We start from the raw sequence: 17,549 nt of genomic DNA on the forward strand, positions 1-17,549 counted from the left end.
TAATCAGAGTTTACAGGTGTGATTTCTTAAAATATTTTGCTTTTACCTGAAGGTGAGGACTCTGTTCTGACTTACATAGATTTAAAAATAGCATCCTTTAATTCTGATCATTTCATTTAAAAAAAAAAATCAAAATAATGCCTGGAGGATATTTCTAGGGTGGGAAAGAGAACAGGGGAGGAATAAGACCTGCAAGCCAAGCCTAATTTATTTTTTTTTCTAAAAATGGGAAAAGTGCTTCTGATTTCAAAATACTGAGCAAATCTCATTAGCTACCGCAATTTCCACTCATGTTCAGCAGCCAAGAGTTATTAGAAGTAGCTATTAAAATGCATTGATGACTACTAATGTCTTCTTTGATATAAATGCTATTTCAGTAGCCAGTGCAGTAATTTTATTCAAGGAGCATAAAAATAATTCTATTACTCTTGCATGTATGATGCTACTACATTAACTATTTAGTTTTGACCCAAAATGATCTTGTTGTTGTAATGTGCTTAGTTGAACTAATCTAAACATCAACTTAATAACTTTTGGTCTGTTTTTTTTTTTCTTTCTTTCAAGACTGTTGTAAGTGCAGTGAGAACATCATATCTGAAACAATGTTTTCTTCAGCAGCTCCAAGGTATAGCAGCAGACAGTGCTGGTCATTATATATGTTAATTGCTACTAGGAATAAACCTTTATTCTTAAAATGTATAGCTGTGGAAGCTGTTCTCCAGGCTGTCAGAAGTTTTTGCACCTTTATCAAACTAGCCCCAGCTCGTGATGTGGTACATTGTGGGGTTTCAGTCTAGAGTGGAACTACTGAGCAGTGAGGGCTGGTCCCAGAGAACATTGCTCACATTAACAACTGAAATTGGACTAATTTTTATTCCTGTGGAACAGGAGGGGTTTTAGGTTGGTGAGATCTCCTGAGAGTGACATTGAAGAGCTGCTGCAGTAGCTGCTTAGGGGCTCTTTAGTATTGCACAGTAAATGTCTTACGCTTTGTTTTGCCTAAAGTAAGGCTTCTAGCACAACATGATGATGCATGTCACGTCCAGTTTTTAAATAAAAAACTTATTTCAATTCCTTTTAGTTTGCAGGACGAGAATTATTTTCTTTTGCAAAAATTTTAACGCTCAATTTAGCCCTGAAAATTGCTGTCTTTTTCAAAAAAAATGTTCTGTAATTCATAAACTCAAGAGTTCTGGTAATTGTACAAAGCACAGCAGGAGCTTGAGTACAGAACATGTCAGAAAAGTATATCAGAAACCTAAAAATCTTTCATAGACTTGAATATTCCTTGGACTTCTATCAAAGTCCTTTTTGCCCTTGTTCTTTCTTTATCAAAGAGGTACTTCTGTTCATTTTTATTTTTTAATTGACAGTTTCTGATGCAACATAGTTGCCAATAATCTGAATATAGTTCCAGCTTTGCTTCTGGTAAGCTTAAAGGAGAAGAAAATTCCTTTAAAACAAGAACACACCCATAAGAACAAAATGTTGCTCTCCATAGCTGTGTATGTGCCTGGGTTATAGTGTACTTCTGAAAAAATCTCCAAAGAGAAATATCTTTAGGCCTTACGTGACAGTCCCTTTTCTAAGTTATATGAAAAGGCTGTTTTAACATTAGCATGTTTTAAGGATGCCCCAATATCAGTTGCAGTCCATTGTCCTGAATAAACACACTGGAGATCTGGGTGGTTGCCTCTCTGGTTCATCAGGCATGGTCTGCTGTGGGAGGGCAGTGCTTGGCCCCCGTGTGGCTGTACCCTTAGAGTTGTGTCAGCCTCTGGTGGAGTCTTTGGGAGAATGTCACCATTAAAGAACGTGTTTGAATTGCTGGTGCTGGCCCAGTGGCCACACTGAAGTTCTTGCAGCTCCTTAGCAAGCTTCTGGAGGCCAACAGAGACCTGCATAGTCCTAATTAGAAGGATATCATGTACTTTCACAGGTAAAATAATGTGCAGCATCACTTGGAACAGTTGTTGCAATCACTTTTGAATGCTCAAGTGTCGGTAATGAAGCATTTCCTATGATCTGCATCAGTGCAGAGATTCCTGTTACAGCTTTGGTTGGTATCTGGAAGAAAGGATTGTTTTATGCTTAATTCAGAATGGCATAGAAATAATCATAGTAATAGAAGGAGGAAAGTATCAGAACTCCTAGGTGACCTATTATTTAGAGGCCCTGTGTGCAATGGCTGTGTTTTTTATTCCACCTCATCACAAATGTGTGATTTAATTCCTTAAAGAAGCCTTGTGAAAGGTATTAGCAAAAGCATTTTGAATATGGCGTTGTGGAAGTGTGAATTAACAAGGTTCAGTGTCAACGTTCACTCTGTTACTCTGCGGCACAGTTCTTTGAACAGTGATTCAAAACTACAAAGGCTTAAGTAAAACTACCAAGGCACAAGTCAAAGTTATCACACTAAAGGTTACACACAATATCAGTTGCTAGCCAAAGATCTGCCATTGTAAAGGGTCTCAGCCTTGAGAGGCTCAAGGGAAGATCACAGCTGATTAGCTGGGAGAGCTCAAAGAAAACTCACTTTGTCTGTCATATGCAGGGAACACAGTTCTGTATATAGGATATATATGTGGGCTTTTAGTGAAATTCCATGCCGTGGGAGAGGTATCTGTGAGATTTCTTGTACACACAGTCTTCTTTGTTCCTTGATAAACGGGTCTTGGAAGAGCCACCTGCTGTTCATGCGTGAATCGCCGGAGCAGCGTTCCGAGGTCACCAGTGCTCACTTGGGTCCCTCTGCTCCTTTCTGGGTTGTCAGAGAACACATGGGAGCTAGAGGAGTTCTTGGCCAAGCTGTGGCCCAGGCCATGACCTCCACGGGAGCCTGTACCAGACTGCTGCTAGTTTGGTCATGTGGTTGAGTGTACCCATCACACAGCTCTTACTGTGCCAGAGTACGCATGGAACCCAAGGGTTTGCATCCAGAATTTAGCAGAAGTGCAAAAAGCTGTTATGCAGCTTGAAATAGGTATTGTAAGAAAAGTAATAAGCTGATTCAGGTGGCGTTTAGTATGTCTAGCAGTTTGCTGTCCCAGAGATGTAGTGTGCATTTTGAGGTGCCACAGTATTTTCCATGAATGATGATGCATTGAGCCCTGACTGTGAAGACATCGGACATGTCTAAAGGGTAAATGTGATCTCCTCAAACCTACAGGAACAGAAGTGACCATCAGAAATGAAGAAAAATCTCTAGTGGCTCTTGTGGAAGATGGCAAATGAAGCTCTAAGTGCTGCATTGCTTAAAGAGGAGGAGAATGTTGGTGCTTTTACACTACCAGAAGCTGTACAGAGGCCAGATGAGCAGGAAGTTTTCAGAGGCTGAGAAATCATTCTTGTGGTCCACCTATCCTACTGCATTTGCTTGAATTTTCTTTTTCCTAAGCTTTAGAGTAGAGAATAAGATAATCATGTTTGTGTTGCCTAATTGTGTAATTAGTTAAATTTGGTATGATGTCCAATAAATAGAAAAGTTATTTAAGGAGTATGTTCTAGAAGTGAAAATCAGTTCTTTTCATAATATTTCTAACATTTTCTAAAGTTGTAGACACTGCTAAGTAATGATTTTTCATCTTTAAACAAAAATATAATTTTAAGGTAATTATCTAGTGCTAAAGACTATTTTGAATTAAGATTTTTTACTAGCATTTGCAGTAGATGAAATTGCATATGTGTAATAATTGGAAGAAAGTGGATTTAAACAGTGCTTAAGTAGATTACAATTGTTATTGGGTTTTTTTAAAAATATGTTGTCTCACCTTTGAATGACTTGAACTTTGTCCATCAGACACAGAAGGTGTGGTTCAGTCCAAAAGTATTTAGGAGGACTCTTAATAACGTTAATTGAAAAAGTTTCTCAAAGTGGGTATATATGGCTCATCGAAACCTCTATTTGAACACTCTGTTGTCTCCAGAATGCATTTTATTTGTTAATAGAGCATTCCTTTTTAGTGTTTGATAATTTGTTAGCAGTGAGTAACATGGACTGTTGATGTTGATTTGTGGATTCAGTAAACTAGTAATGATACTAGAAATTCAAATGCTGAATAACAGCAGTCTCAATCCAGGATGTCTTTGAGGAAGTCTAGAAAACGTTGGTAGTAACCAGAAATGCTTCATTAAAAACTTTGAGTCTTTCAAATTATTTCTAAATAATGTGTGGACTTCCAAAAGATTGTGGCTGATCTGCCAAGTCTAGTTTCATGCAGAATTACATTTCCTTGTACCCACAGTAACTTTTTCTGATATTTTATATTTCTCACTCAAACCTCTTAATATTTTTCGTCTCCAGTTCCCCCCAGTATTGAGACTTGAGATAACATTTTACATTGTAAGTTTTTGAATAATTATTTAATTAGAACTAAGTCTAATGATCAGTTGAAATACATGAATGAAGGCAGTAAGAACCCGAGATTTAATGAATGTACGTAATTAGTATTTTGCTTTAAAGATAAATGACAAGAAAATATTTTCCTTCATGGGCATGATTGTGCTGCTCATACAATCTTTGAAAGCTCTGAAACCAAGGAGATGAATATCAAGTCTGATTGAAGCAAAGGATTTCAATATGAAGTGTACCATCTGTCTTTCAGGAACAGGATTAATGAGATACTTAATAGCTTTTTAATGCATCTTAGTGTTTTAAATTTGTGACACATATGATACAATCTTAATAGAATTTCTATTCTCTTATGGTTTTCTGTTGCAAATAAATCCTTGAATATGAAATAGTTTTGCTAAAATGTTATTATTGCTTTTTAATTATCTTAAATGCAAGTACTTCTTTTTAAAGATGATGTTAATTTTCTTCCCCCCTCAGGAAAAAAATGGTAAATTTCCACTCAGATAGGAGTAATACCATAAGAGTTTTGGGTCCAGTGGATTTCTTTGCAGAACAAACCATGTTTTTCATACCCTGTTATTCACGCCTTGGGTTTATATCTTGAGTAATTTCCTTCTATATCCATTGTATCTTGAAAAATAATTACCATGGAATAATTTTTAGAAATTTAATAAAAATACAGTTTGTGACCCAAAACACATCAGAAGGGGCATATTGTACTTTCTTTTTGCACATACCTGTTACTTTGTCCAACACGAACATGCCATTATTTTGTCATTGTTACATGCACCAAGTGTTGCAATAGTGCTTCCTTTCCATGGTTTAGTGGTCAAAAAAATGGAATGGGTTTTTCCTGGAAAAAAGTCTCTTGGAAAATCAACTTTAGAATCACAAATAAATTTTAAATTAGTATGGCTTATAAATGAAGGAAAGTGCTAGCAGCTTTACAGCCCTTTCATTCAAGATTAATCATTTCAAATAATAAGGCTGAAAGAAGGTAATGCAAGGTGAATGATATGCTGATGCTCTTACAATGTGTATTTTGCAGGTTTGGAGTTGGGTTTTTTTGGTTGTGGGGGTATTTTTTGGTTTTTGGGGGGTTTTTTGTGTTTTTTGGTGGGGTGTTTTTTTGTTTTTTGGTTTGGTTTCATTTGGGTTTTTTTGTTTTGTTTTGTTTTTACAAGACTGGTCCAGTTATGTTAGCAGTACACCGGTTTGTGTAATCTTGCATGAATATGAGATTTTGGGTGGGAAGTGTCTATAAATATTCTTAATTTCTCACTGTATGCTGCATCTCTTTTCTCTCATTGGTATGCAGGCTAATGTGATGGAAGATTAAATATTTTATATGAACAGTGCAAAGTAGCTGAAATAAGTTTGAAGTAATCTTTTCTTACCAGTGAAGCTGTTAGAGGAATGAATCATTTGTAATTGCAGACTGTTAAAACAAGGCAAGACTTAATATCCTGGTACCTTTTTTTGTGAATACATTTTATTGCTGAATGGAATTTCTGACTATTAGTTGTTTTGAAATGAGATTGAATATTTGTGTAGTCTTTTGAGGAAATTAATGTAAGCATTAATTGACAGTAACTATGTTAGATCCCATTATGGGTAAGAATTTAACCTTAGATGCTCCTGTTTGCATAAAAGGAAATGTATAATGGTACAGATAGAGCATAGCATGTGATTAGCATATATTGGTGATGGGGTTTTTAAAAATAATCTCTCTGGGCAAATACTTTTAGGTTTAATCTGCAGTATTTCTGTACAATATCAATTAGGACATCTGTTGAAAAATACATCTTATAAGTAACTCCATTCTAAAATATGGTATGAGACAACATGCATTGACAAGCATTAAAATTTTAGAATTAATTTTTCTTGATCTGCTTGCGTCTGTGTACTCATCTGCTCAGCTTTTCAGCTCCTCTCTTACTCCATATTTTCTGTATTTTGAAAGTGGAGCAGAGTAGGTTGGTTTAGGTTGGGTGTTAGGTACACCATCTTCTAACATGACCTCGAGTCAGAGCTCTACTGTGCTATCATCTCCATTCACAAAATCATATATGATTTCATAGCTCTTGGTGACTGTAATGACTATCTCAAAATGCATGCCTAAGTCCCAGTTCGTTTGTCAGACAGTCAGAAAGGTGATGGTTCCTTTTCAACTTTGTGGTTTCTCATCTGTTCCTTGCATTTCAGCTGGGCTTGGGACATTGGTGTGGCACCCAAGCAGCTGAACCATGCAGAGCCATGGAGGGTCATGATTCATCTCCCTCTTCTGCAGAATCCAGGTGGTTCTCCCTGAGTTATCCTTTCAATGGCATGATGTAGTTTAATCCCTGCCCAAGGCACTTGTTTACACAGGTGATTGTGCTGCATTGTCAGCTCTTTGTTGGTTGCATCTTGTAGAGAAACAGTTTCATGAGACTTGGTACAATAACTGAGCAATGTGCAGGTCACATACAGTGTCTGGAAAGATTGACCTTGCCAAGGCCCTTCTAAAAGAAGTTTTTACAGAATGCTGGAACTGATTTAATTGGTTTGTTGTTTTAATTTCACTTGTCACACCTTAGAGTATGAGTAGTTGGGAGGGGCGTTTTTATGTTCATCTTCGGTGATTTTACATGGAGAATCCCACACTGTAGAAAGAGCTCTGTATCTTTGAGTCTATCTTCTCAATTGTTAATATTGATTGTGGTGTTTCTTTAGTTTTTTGGGCGTTTTTTTGTTGTTGGTTGGTTGGTTTTTTCCTTTTTTCCTCCTGGATTTCTGTCTCACTGTGGATAAATTTTACATTAGCTGCTGTTCATTCAGAGTTCATCTAGTCTTGCTGTTCTAAATTTATGCATAAATACTTGTAAAAAAAACCATAACAAACTGTATAACTCTCTCATATAAAGCCATCTTGTGTAGTAGCAAAATACTATCTTGTATTCCCTTACACAGGGATTGTTTTGTATTTGTGTCCATGCCTAACTGGTTTTGTTTCTTTTTCTTTTCCTCTTCTTTTACTTTAAAAGGTATTTCTCAAGAGTGACCGGGTTGCAAGAATGGTCCACAGTGGAGGATGTTCTGCAAGTGACTTTAGAGATGTTTTCAAGAAAAACATAGAGAAAAGAGTCCGAAGTTTGCCGGAAATCGATGGATTAAGCAAAGAGACAGTGCTAAGTTCTTGGCTAGCCAAATACGATGCCATATACAGGGGAGAAGAGGACTTTTGCAAGCAGCCGAACAGAATGGCCTTAAGTGCTGTATCAGAGCTGATTCTGAGCAAGGAACAGCTTTATGAAATGTTTCAGCAGATTCTAGGGATCAAAAAATTGGAACACCAGTTGATTTATAATGCCTGCCAAGTAAGTATTGGTGCCATTTGGTTTTGTTGTGTCCAGAATATCTCCCCTCTGCCAGCTGGTCCAGTGCTTCCTCCCTGTGTGTAGAATCATTCAATTTTAGGTACATTTCTGCAGTCCAAGGAGATGAGACTGCTCAGCAAGGAATCTTTGCATGATGTGATTGCTGCTGAGCACTTGGATGAAAGGTATGCAGGAGTGTGGTACTTATGCTACAGGGGTCTCCTGTTACAGTGTCACAGCTCACACAATTGGAGTGATTCTGAGGAATGTGCCATGGTCTCTACATCTGTCTACCCTCTGATAAATTACATATGCATGCACATACATTTCTGAGCCTGTGTGCTGGTCTTTGAAAGAAATTTGCTGCCATAAATAGATGACAGGTGATTCAAGCTCCTGTTGGACATCCAGTGTCTAGAAGGTTTGAGTGTTAGAACTAAATGTGCTTCAATTCAAGCATCCTCTGCAAAGCTAATTTTCACATTTCTGCATTGTTGTTTTGTTGGATAAATTATTTTTCCTGTAAATTACTTAGGCCAAGACAGTCCATTCAACAGACATATTTAGATTTATGTGTATAATCTCTTGCTAATCAGTAATATATTTGCTATGTAAAAATATTTTATTAACCAGTGTTCATAGTGATGGAAGTGTAAATTAACATTTACCTAAGGAGGAAAAACCTGAAGATAAAGAAGGTATTTTTGCTAGTCTCACAACAAAGCAGCATAGATAAAGCGTTTAAACTGAGACCATACAGCTTCTTACACTGTCTATAAAATAATCAACCAGATTACAGCTAAAATGTTTTCATATATTATATTGAGGGCTGGTTTGTAGTTATAGGCCATCTTAATATAGGAACAAATTATATGTGTTAGTGTAGCATGAAATCATGTATCTGTTACATGATCAAAACATCTGCAGTATGTAACACTTCTGCTGCATCAAATTATGAGCAGTGTTTTGAATTAAAAGAAATAGAAAGTATTCCTTCTTTTTTTTCCTATTGGCCCCCTCTTTTTTCCTTTTGCTTCTAAATTGTCAGGTAAGTCACGAAATCTCTGGGATAAGTGGGTTGGTAATAATATGATATCAAGGGGAATAATTCTGCTTAATTTTGGGAGGGTTTTATGTACAGTAGAACATAGAGGCATGGGAGGCAGTTGGATAAGTCCTCCAGAGGTCATTCAGTCCATCTTCCTGCTCAGAGCAGGGTCAGCTGTGAGGACAGGCTAGGTTACTGAGGGCTTTACCAGGCAGGTCTTAAAACTTCTGAGAATGGAGACAGATTGTGCAAACCTTATGGGCAGCCTGTTCCATTATCTGAAAACATGAAAAAAACACACTATTTTTTGCCAAATAGATAACTTGTTACTTATAGTAGAAACTCCAAATTGATTCCTCTCTCCCCTGGTGTCTGGTGATTGCTAAGTCCTGCTTTGTACATTGCTGTGGACGGTCTAAATCTGCTGTTAGTCTGCATTGGGCTAGAGGAACACAAAATAGTGTGACCTGCAGAACTTTGAACAATTAAAAAAGAAAATTGTTCCCTTAGTCTAGTAGTGATTTTGTTGATACATCCACTAGGTTATTGTGTCTGTATACTTGAAGGCCTCTTTGTTTTGGTTCATATCTGTATAAAATGTGATGGACCAAAACTGTTTGGCAGATATCAACAATTTTCTGTATAATTCTTGGTCCATAACCCGTGGAGAGACTGAAACATCCCAGTGGCTAGTTTTTGTCTTCTAACATGGTAGAATTGTGAGCCTGGAATGGCTGTCTTCTCTTATTTTTTACTTGCAAATTAAAGAGAAAATAACCTTGTTGTGGGTAAGAAGGGGGAAAGATTGACCACCCTGACATGTGCAAAGAGGATTCAATGGGATTAAGAGAAGGCACTTGTCTTGCTCTTCCTGATTTTAAGGTGTGAAGTCTGTAAAATCTCCCGTGCAGGTCTCTGAAGTACACAGTGTTTGCCCTGGATTCGTGTAAGTATTGGAGGATGGGAAGTAATGAAAATCTACTTCTTCAGGAGCAGATACATGAGTACCTGTGTACTTCAAGCTGGAAAGAATGGAGAGGGAAAGGCTTCAAGACTGTACCCTTGTTTGGGGTTCTAGCTTTCTGCAGATTTTAGTTTTCTGAGGCAAGGATGAGGTTACTTTGCTAAAGCAAAAACTTTCATTATGTACTCCAACAGAGTTGCTACCAACAACAATTTTCATATCCTGTTCCTGTGGTCCAGTCAAGCACATAATAGACCAAAGTTATGAGGAGAAGTCTGTTGCAAAGAAAAAGACAACAATCATACCTAACCTTGCCAAGAGGTGCAGTGTAGACAGCAACCAGTCTCTGATAATGTAATACCTTCTAAATCCCTTATTTCTCATTATAGTTTTAATAATATTTTAGTTTAGGCTGTGTGCTATTCCTTTCTATTGGCAGTGTATTTATAGAAGTTGAGATGAAGTTAGGCTCTCTTTTCAGTCAGCACCAGCAGTTTTCATTCTGCCCTAGAAGCCTCTATCTGTCTTTGTATGGAAATGCTCACTTTCATTTCCCTTTGCTGCTGCTGTTTAGAATACTAGAGACATGCAGATAATGATAATCAATAGTGTCTGGGAGCAGTGAGATAAGTCCAAGTCCAAATAGATGTTAAAATTGTATTTTTGATAGAGGTTTGATTAGTTTGGCTGCTAGCCTGTGCTTCTAGCAGAGAATCAGATATATGAAATTCTGTATATTTTCTAGCTCTGAGAAACAGCTGCCCTTAAAAGCAAATCTGTACAGTCATAATTTGTGCAGAAAACTGTTTTTTCTTTCCCCCATTTTTTTATACCTTCCAGTCCTTTGGAAATAGGAAACAGAAATATGTCTTACAATGTTGATGATAAGAGTAAATTATCCTGCTCCTACAGGGCTGCTAAGCAGACAAGGGTGCTCTGTATAACCATAGGAGGTATTGTCTGGCAGCCTCCTCCTTGTGACTTCCTCAGCATTTAGAACTTTTTATTGGATTTCAGTGGCTTCTGCTCCCCAGCCTGTTCTAAATGGAGCATTCCCTTCAGCTCCTAAACCATTGGTACCTTGGTATCTCAGCCCAGCAGACTGTTCTGCTGGGTGTGGGTGCCTGGCTGTCGTTCTCCATCCCTCCTGTGATAGCAGTGAAAACCAGTGTTCATTCAACCAGCAGAAAAACCTAATCAGAAATAAAGTGAATAATGATAGATCAACTCTCTGATACTGTCAACCAGAGTCCTCAAAGCTATGAGAATTTTATGCATTTTCTTCGAAGTAGAACTTTTTTCACAATCTTCCAGCATACACTAAATGCCTAAGCTCGTAGTTAGGTAGTGAGCATTAACAAGATGTTCACATTAGGATCCTGAAGGCTTCTGTGATCATGTTGACTTCACAATTTAGAGAATGGCCAGCAACTGCTGTTAACCACCCACATCTCTTTGAGATGAAAAGGTTCAATTTTGTAAATATTAAGACTTTCACCTGATTTTTATTTACATTGTGTTGCCTCAGGCTGTGTTAGATGATAAAGAAATGATTGCCAGTTTAGCTGGGACTTAATAAACTCCTTGACTTGTGTTTGACATGCTTGGCCAAGCTGTTTCAATTTCTTTGATTTACAGAGATCAAACATGATACTTTTTTTCCTTTTTTTGTCTTGAGTGTCCAGAGGAGAGAACAATATTTTTCATAATGAAAGAATGGAAATTGCATTCTGTTTTCTAACAAGCAATAAATAATTTTTAGTATAACGTAACAGTTTCTAAGAAGAATTATTTGCTAAGTGCTTTAGTCTTAGCAGTTTTGGTAATCAGCCACAAACTAATTCTTTTGAAAATAGCTTTAGATGGTACTTTGCTACAAGATATAATTATCTGCTTAAAATCCTTGTATTGTGTCTGATTCTTGATTATCTTTAGCTTTTGTAAGATACAACTTTTTGTCTAAGTGTCTAATATTGAGAATGATGGATTATATTGTCTCTTCCATAATAAATATTTTTATTTTTAATTCTAAGAGTAGTTTCTGTCAAGAATTTCTTCTGACTGAAGTCTGCTTATGGTGCTACAATTGCATTCTTTCACCCAGTACTTTTTTGAAGTCCAGTTAATTATGTAGTTTTGGAAATAAGTCAGATTAAGGGCAGTTAAATTTGCAGCAAGGACTTCGTGACTTTTGCATGTTTCTAGTTCTGATCCTTTCCTTGGTAAAATGGTGAGAAATGGTAGAGTTATTTCGCAGATCACAGAATTTCCCATACTTCTGTAGAAACTTTCATACCCCTTATAAGTTACGAGGACAAGTGTGAGTTTATGAAGCACAAAGAATAATGATATCTTTGCACAGAAAGTTTCAGTGTAGTGTTGGTTATCTTCTTCTTGGAGTAATTAAGCAGGTACTAAGATTCAGTTTAGTTTTTAGACCAAAATTTAAACAGATTCATTAATTCTTTAAGTTGAGACCTGGCACAGGAAAAAAAATGTTTTGGGCTGTATATTTTAAAACACATGAACATATAAATCTGAAGGGGTTTTAGTCCCAAGAAAAGACACTGACATCTGTGAGGTGATATAACAGACCAGGGCTTCTCTTAAGCCAGTGTATTTCTGGTGGTCACCAATGACTGTCATTCCTTACTTCATGCACAGTTTTACCTTGCACAACAAAGTAACCTGTGAAAAATATTGGCAAGTTCCATTGCTGTGTTTTCAAGGTAACATCATGTGTTACCTAAGACGTCTACTGATGTTTTAAACATCCCATAGAGCTCAAAATGTCCTTTCACCTTGCCCAAGATATTCTTATTGCCGCTTTAAAAAAAAAAAAAATCCCACACCACAGTCTTGTTCTCATCACCTGCTTTATACAGGAGATCTGCTACTTTCAGGCCTTACCTGCCAAGAGTTTTCTGCTGGGTGGCTGATGCACAGCCCCAGCATGGGGCAGGGGTTTTGCTCTCTGGATAAAAGACATTTTTGCAGACACTGCAGAGTGGATGCAGACAGGGTAGAAGCTGTCAGGCCTCTCAGTGGGCAGAAAGGACTGCAGTGGTTTGAGAGATGTCTGGGGAGAAGAAAAGCAGTGATTTTGTGGGACTGTGGGAGGCAGTTGTAGAGTTATAGTTAGCATTCAAGTGTTGACTGGATTTTTCTATGCTAAATGTAAGTGTAGAAAGTTTCTGCTCATTGTCATGGGATAATAGTGATGTCCTTTCTTACAGAACAGGTCAGTCCTTTAAAATTGTCCTGTGTGTCTGTCAACCTGAAAAGTGTTTCATGCCTTTTATAGCAGAAAAATTCAAATAACCATACTTCAGGCTTATTCACACATCTGCTTTTAGTTTCTAGTACCTGTAAATGCCAGAATATATCTTCCTTCATGCTGTCCTCCCAAAAAAAAAGTTTGCTTTTTGATTGATTTTACCCTCTTCAAGGGGAAGAAAGATCTGCCACTGTCTGTTCTTGAGCAGAATAATTCAAGCAAAATATTTCAATGAAGAAATAAACTTTCATTTCCTACAGGATTTTGGATATTGCCTTTTATTCATGGGATGTCTCTCTTGATTACATGCATATAGGATTTTAATGTGGAGTTATTTCAGTAGTTATATTTTCTTAATGAGGTACTGCACTTCTATTCAAAAGGTTTGGAAAGGTTTTGCTCAAGACAAAAAAATTCAGTGTTTTGGGAAATAGTGCTGCAACCTCAACTATTCCTCCCAAGATTACTTCTGTAATCCTCTTGTGAGAAATTCAGAGCTAAAATGAATGGTGTTTGTCAGGCCAGTTTGGATTTTCAACTTACTAGCATGAGTTCTGAAGAAAAAGGAAGTCTTGTAACCCCAGGTGCTTCGGTTCTGTTAGCATGCAGTGATGTTATTTAAATAGGCTGGAGAGAGAGTGTTTTAGCTCCTGTAAACAAATGTTTTTTTCTATAATGGCAGAGTTTACTTTGGGAAAAAAGTCCCAAAGGTTGTTGATTGGCCCAAAGGTTGTTGATTTGTTCTCATTTACTCTCATGATAGAAGAGTGATGGAAAGAATATTAAAACATCCTCAGAAAAGCAAGTTATCTTTTTACCATGCTTAACTGTCTGACTCTGAACAATGTTTAGAAGCCATGCAAGGTACATAATGAAATACTTTGAATTATTTTTGTTTGTAGCTAAAGCAATACTGGGAAAATACCAGGGAGAAATGGTATGTCGGCAGCTTTAATACATTTCTCAGTACTTGATGTATTGCAGGATCCTTCTTATGCAGCTATTGCATGAGGAAAATTGGCTTTGACATACACATTTAAAAGAAAAACAAGTGGATCTTCTGAAAGCCATGACACAATGCAAAGATTTATTTTTCCAGTATAAGCATTAGTAAAAAACTCTGAAGGATAGTTTTGCACTTTTAATTTAAGATGAATTTTACATGTGGATTTTTCTGTCATAGTGCTCTTTATGCATATGTGGCTTCTGTTTAGCATCTGCAAGAGGGAATTGAACATTTAGGGTCTCTGGTGGACTGAGAGAGTATCAACACTCATAGACTAGTGGATTTACTAGTGGATTTACAAGTGGATTTATTTGTGTTTTCTGAGTTGGCATCCTGTAGGCATGTTCTGTGCATCACCTCTGTTGTCATGAGAGACCTGACTGGGAATCACCAGAGAGAAGCTGAGAATCCATCACCCATCTACCCTGCCCTGTCCTATGCCTTCTCTGAGGATGGAAATCATGGACACTGGGATTTTGGCTGCAGATCTTTCTTTCAAGCTGCTTTATTTTCTAAGACTGCCTTTGGCATTCAATGAGTGGAGGAACAGCAGTAGAATGGCTGCGTTAGCACAAAGAAATAAGGAAGTTGTTCTGGACTTTATAAAAGGAGATCCTCTAAGCTTTTAATTTTACCTTGCCGGTGTTTCTTCCCCTAAATACTCTTTTGGAGCTTTAATGAGGTAGTTAATGGTGTTTTGACATTCACTTGAGTTCTAGATCCAAGGGAGTTAAGCTTGCCTGAACACTCAAAGCCAAATATATCCAGCATTTCACTTGCACTTATATTAAAATCACCCGTGCATTTGACTCATCATGTTTTATATTACCAGATGAGAATAAAATTTGTCTACTTTAGTATTAAGGAATAAAAATAAATCTTTTCTACCGAAGGCTGTTGTATTATTAATTTATTTTTTAATCTTTTTTAAGGAGAGATTCTATGTCTTCAGGTAGGTGAATGCAAAACAAATCATTTTTACAGCCACATTTCCAGACTGATGATTAAGTTTATTAATGTGTCTGACTGCTAGCTTATATGTGCATTTGAATGAATCCCTGTGAGCAAGCTGTGTAAGTTAATGACCCTTAGCACGAGTTTGTTACCTGTTCTTCTTATGGCATGATAGCATTTTATATTTTGTCTTTATCAGTTTGAAGTAAAGAAGTTTTGCTTAGACAATCACTTGTTTCTGTGCAGCATTTTTCATCCTGAGGTGTCTTCAGCAGCCACTGTGAGGCTACTCCTGTGGAAGAGCCACAGGAGAAGAATGATCCTGTTTCTGTATCTCTCTGGCAGTGAATTCTTTGTTCTGAAGCTCACCTGCTTTTTTCCCCCATTTTTTGAGTTTTTGAGGGAGAACCTTCTTGGCTCTTCCTTCTTGAGAGGAAGTTTCTTTACAAATAACTTCCAGGACAAGATCCTTAGGGGCTCCTGCACCCCAGTCACTCCAGAGGCAAAGATGCAGGTCAATGTGGAAATGAGCACGCTCTCTCTCTCTCTTTCTCTCTGCATATATGCATATATATATATATATATATATATATATATAACTCATTATCAGGAAAAGCTTCTTTATGTTGAGAGTGGCAGACCATCTGAAAAGGCTGCTCCAGGAGGTGACACCTGGACAGGTTAGGTTTGACCCTGCCTTGGCAGGGAGGCTGGACTAGATGTTTTGCAGAGGTCCCCTCAACCCCTCGTATTCTGTGATTCTGTGATATTTTAAATAGAAATGTAACAGCACCTCCATAATACAGGATGGACTGCCCTGTGCAAGAGTAATTCTTCATGTAAAACAGCTGAGAAATCTACAGCTCGCTTTGAATGAGTGATATTTCATGCGTTTATTTTTTTTGGCCTCTAGGAGGGTATTTCTGTGCCTGTCCTAAAAATGAGAGAGCTCTCAGGACACCTTTTAGCTGTCTCCTCTGCTGAGGCTGTCCTGATCTCTAGGATCTAATCTCTCAATCTCTAAGCTTTCAGGCTGTCCATCCTGGATACCTTCTCACCTTGAGAGCAGATTGATTCTCACCATCACGCAGGGAGATGCTGCTTGTCCTTTCATTTATACCCATACTTTGTATTACAAGCTCAAGGATAGTTGTTCAGATTCTGTCTGGTGTCTGTGCCAAAACTGTCTGATTTGTGATTAGATGTTCATAATTTCCAACTTCTGAAATGTTCACAAGGATGTCCCTGCTTTTAGGTCTTCTGTAGGTAGGTGAATTACCTTCATTTAGTGCTATAGGCATTATATAAAAACTCTCAGGTCAACTAAAATAACCTTGGTCAGTAACATGAGTAGATATTGGGAAAAAGTAAGAGAAGAGTCAACATAGGATTCATCTGTACTTTTTCCTTATAGGAATCTGTTTCTTGAGATAATGAATAAATCAATTGACTTCCAGACATTTTAGCTACAAACAGGAAAATTCTGTCATAATATTGAGGCTATATATTTAGTAGAAATGTCAACTTCTACCTGATGTTAAAAGGAGGTGTTGTATGGTAAGCACTCTGGGGCTATGGCAGGAGAAATATCCCTTGCAAATGATGTAAGGGAAGAGTCACTCCTGGTATCACCTCTTATGAATAAGCTGTCTTCCGACCTGGTCATGCAGTACCAAGGTTTTTTTAATGTAGGAACACTAAAATTCCTGTAAATGGGGGAAAATAGTACTGAGCCATGCCTAAGAGAGCCTCCAAGGTATACACAGTTTCTGGAGAAGCTTTGTTTTATTCCTAGGAGCGCTGTAAACTCATGTTCCAGTCAATCTGGCACAGTCTTCTCACTGTACTGTGTCTTTTCTCAGGGGGCTGAAGACAGCAGAATCTTGCCTGAAACACCTGTGCCTCCTTTGGGAAACTTTTCTGAATGATATTCCATGTTTACCTTACTGGAGTAACTACTTTGCCTTAAAGATGGATAGCAGACTTGATGTGAAAACTGGTGTTTTCACACGTGTTTGATGTTGGCACTGTCCATGTTTCCAGGAGAATACAAGCTGAAAGTTTATAACTTCTAGCAGCAGGAGAAACTCTCCCTGTCTCTCTGCAGTTGTTCTAGAAAACTGGTTCAGGACCCTGGCTGCAGAAGGGCATGAGTAAATTCTGTTGTGGAAAGAGTACATGTTGAACACTTCAGGTCATGGGGGTGGCAAGAAAGACAAAGCAAAGTGTTATTGTTCGAGTTCACCCTGTCCTGGACAATGGCTCCTGTCTGCTGGCCAAACCTTTATACTTGCTTCTAGGGTACATCTATATACATCTATATACATTTGTGAGGGTACAAAGATTCCTGAGGCCCTTTCAGCCTTCCAGCAACTGCCCCTTAATCTGTGCCAGCACCGGGGACGTGACCGTGACATCAAAGGTCACTGTAAGACTGACAACAAAGGTGGCCCAGGATGACACATCCAGCGGGGCAAGAAAGCAAAGACACGATTGTGGGCAGGATTGCTAACCTAACCTGGAGGGTTTTAAACTCGATTTTTAGACTGATGAGCCCTAAACTGTTGTCTTTTGGGCCTCACTCCAC

At 37.8% G+C, this 17,549-nt stretch overlaps 1 protein-coding gene across 2 annotated transcripts in view; it reads left to right on the plus strand.

The window, feature by feature from the left end:
- The window catches only part of CADPS2 (calcium dependent secretion activator 2), a 284,462-nt gene that overhangs the window by 85,799 nt on the left and 181,114 nt on the right, over nucleotides 1-17,549 (plus strand). For both annotated transcript variants that reach the window (XM_084205822.1, XM_084205823.1), the window contains exon 3: nucleotides 7,381-7,713. In XM_084205822.1, coding sequence (XP_084061948.1) covers nucleotides 7,381-7,713 — 333 coding nt within the window. The remainder of the gene's footprint in view (nucleotides 1-7,380; nucleotides 7,714-17,549) is intronic.

Source organism: Fringilla coelebs, assembly GCF_963513975.1.
Source record: "Fringilla coelebs genome assembly, chromosome: 5".
NCBI lineage: Eukaryota > Metazoa > Chordata > Aves > Passeriformes > Fringillidae > Fringilla > Fringilla coelebs.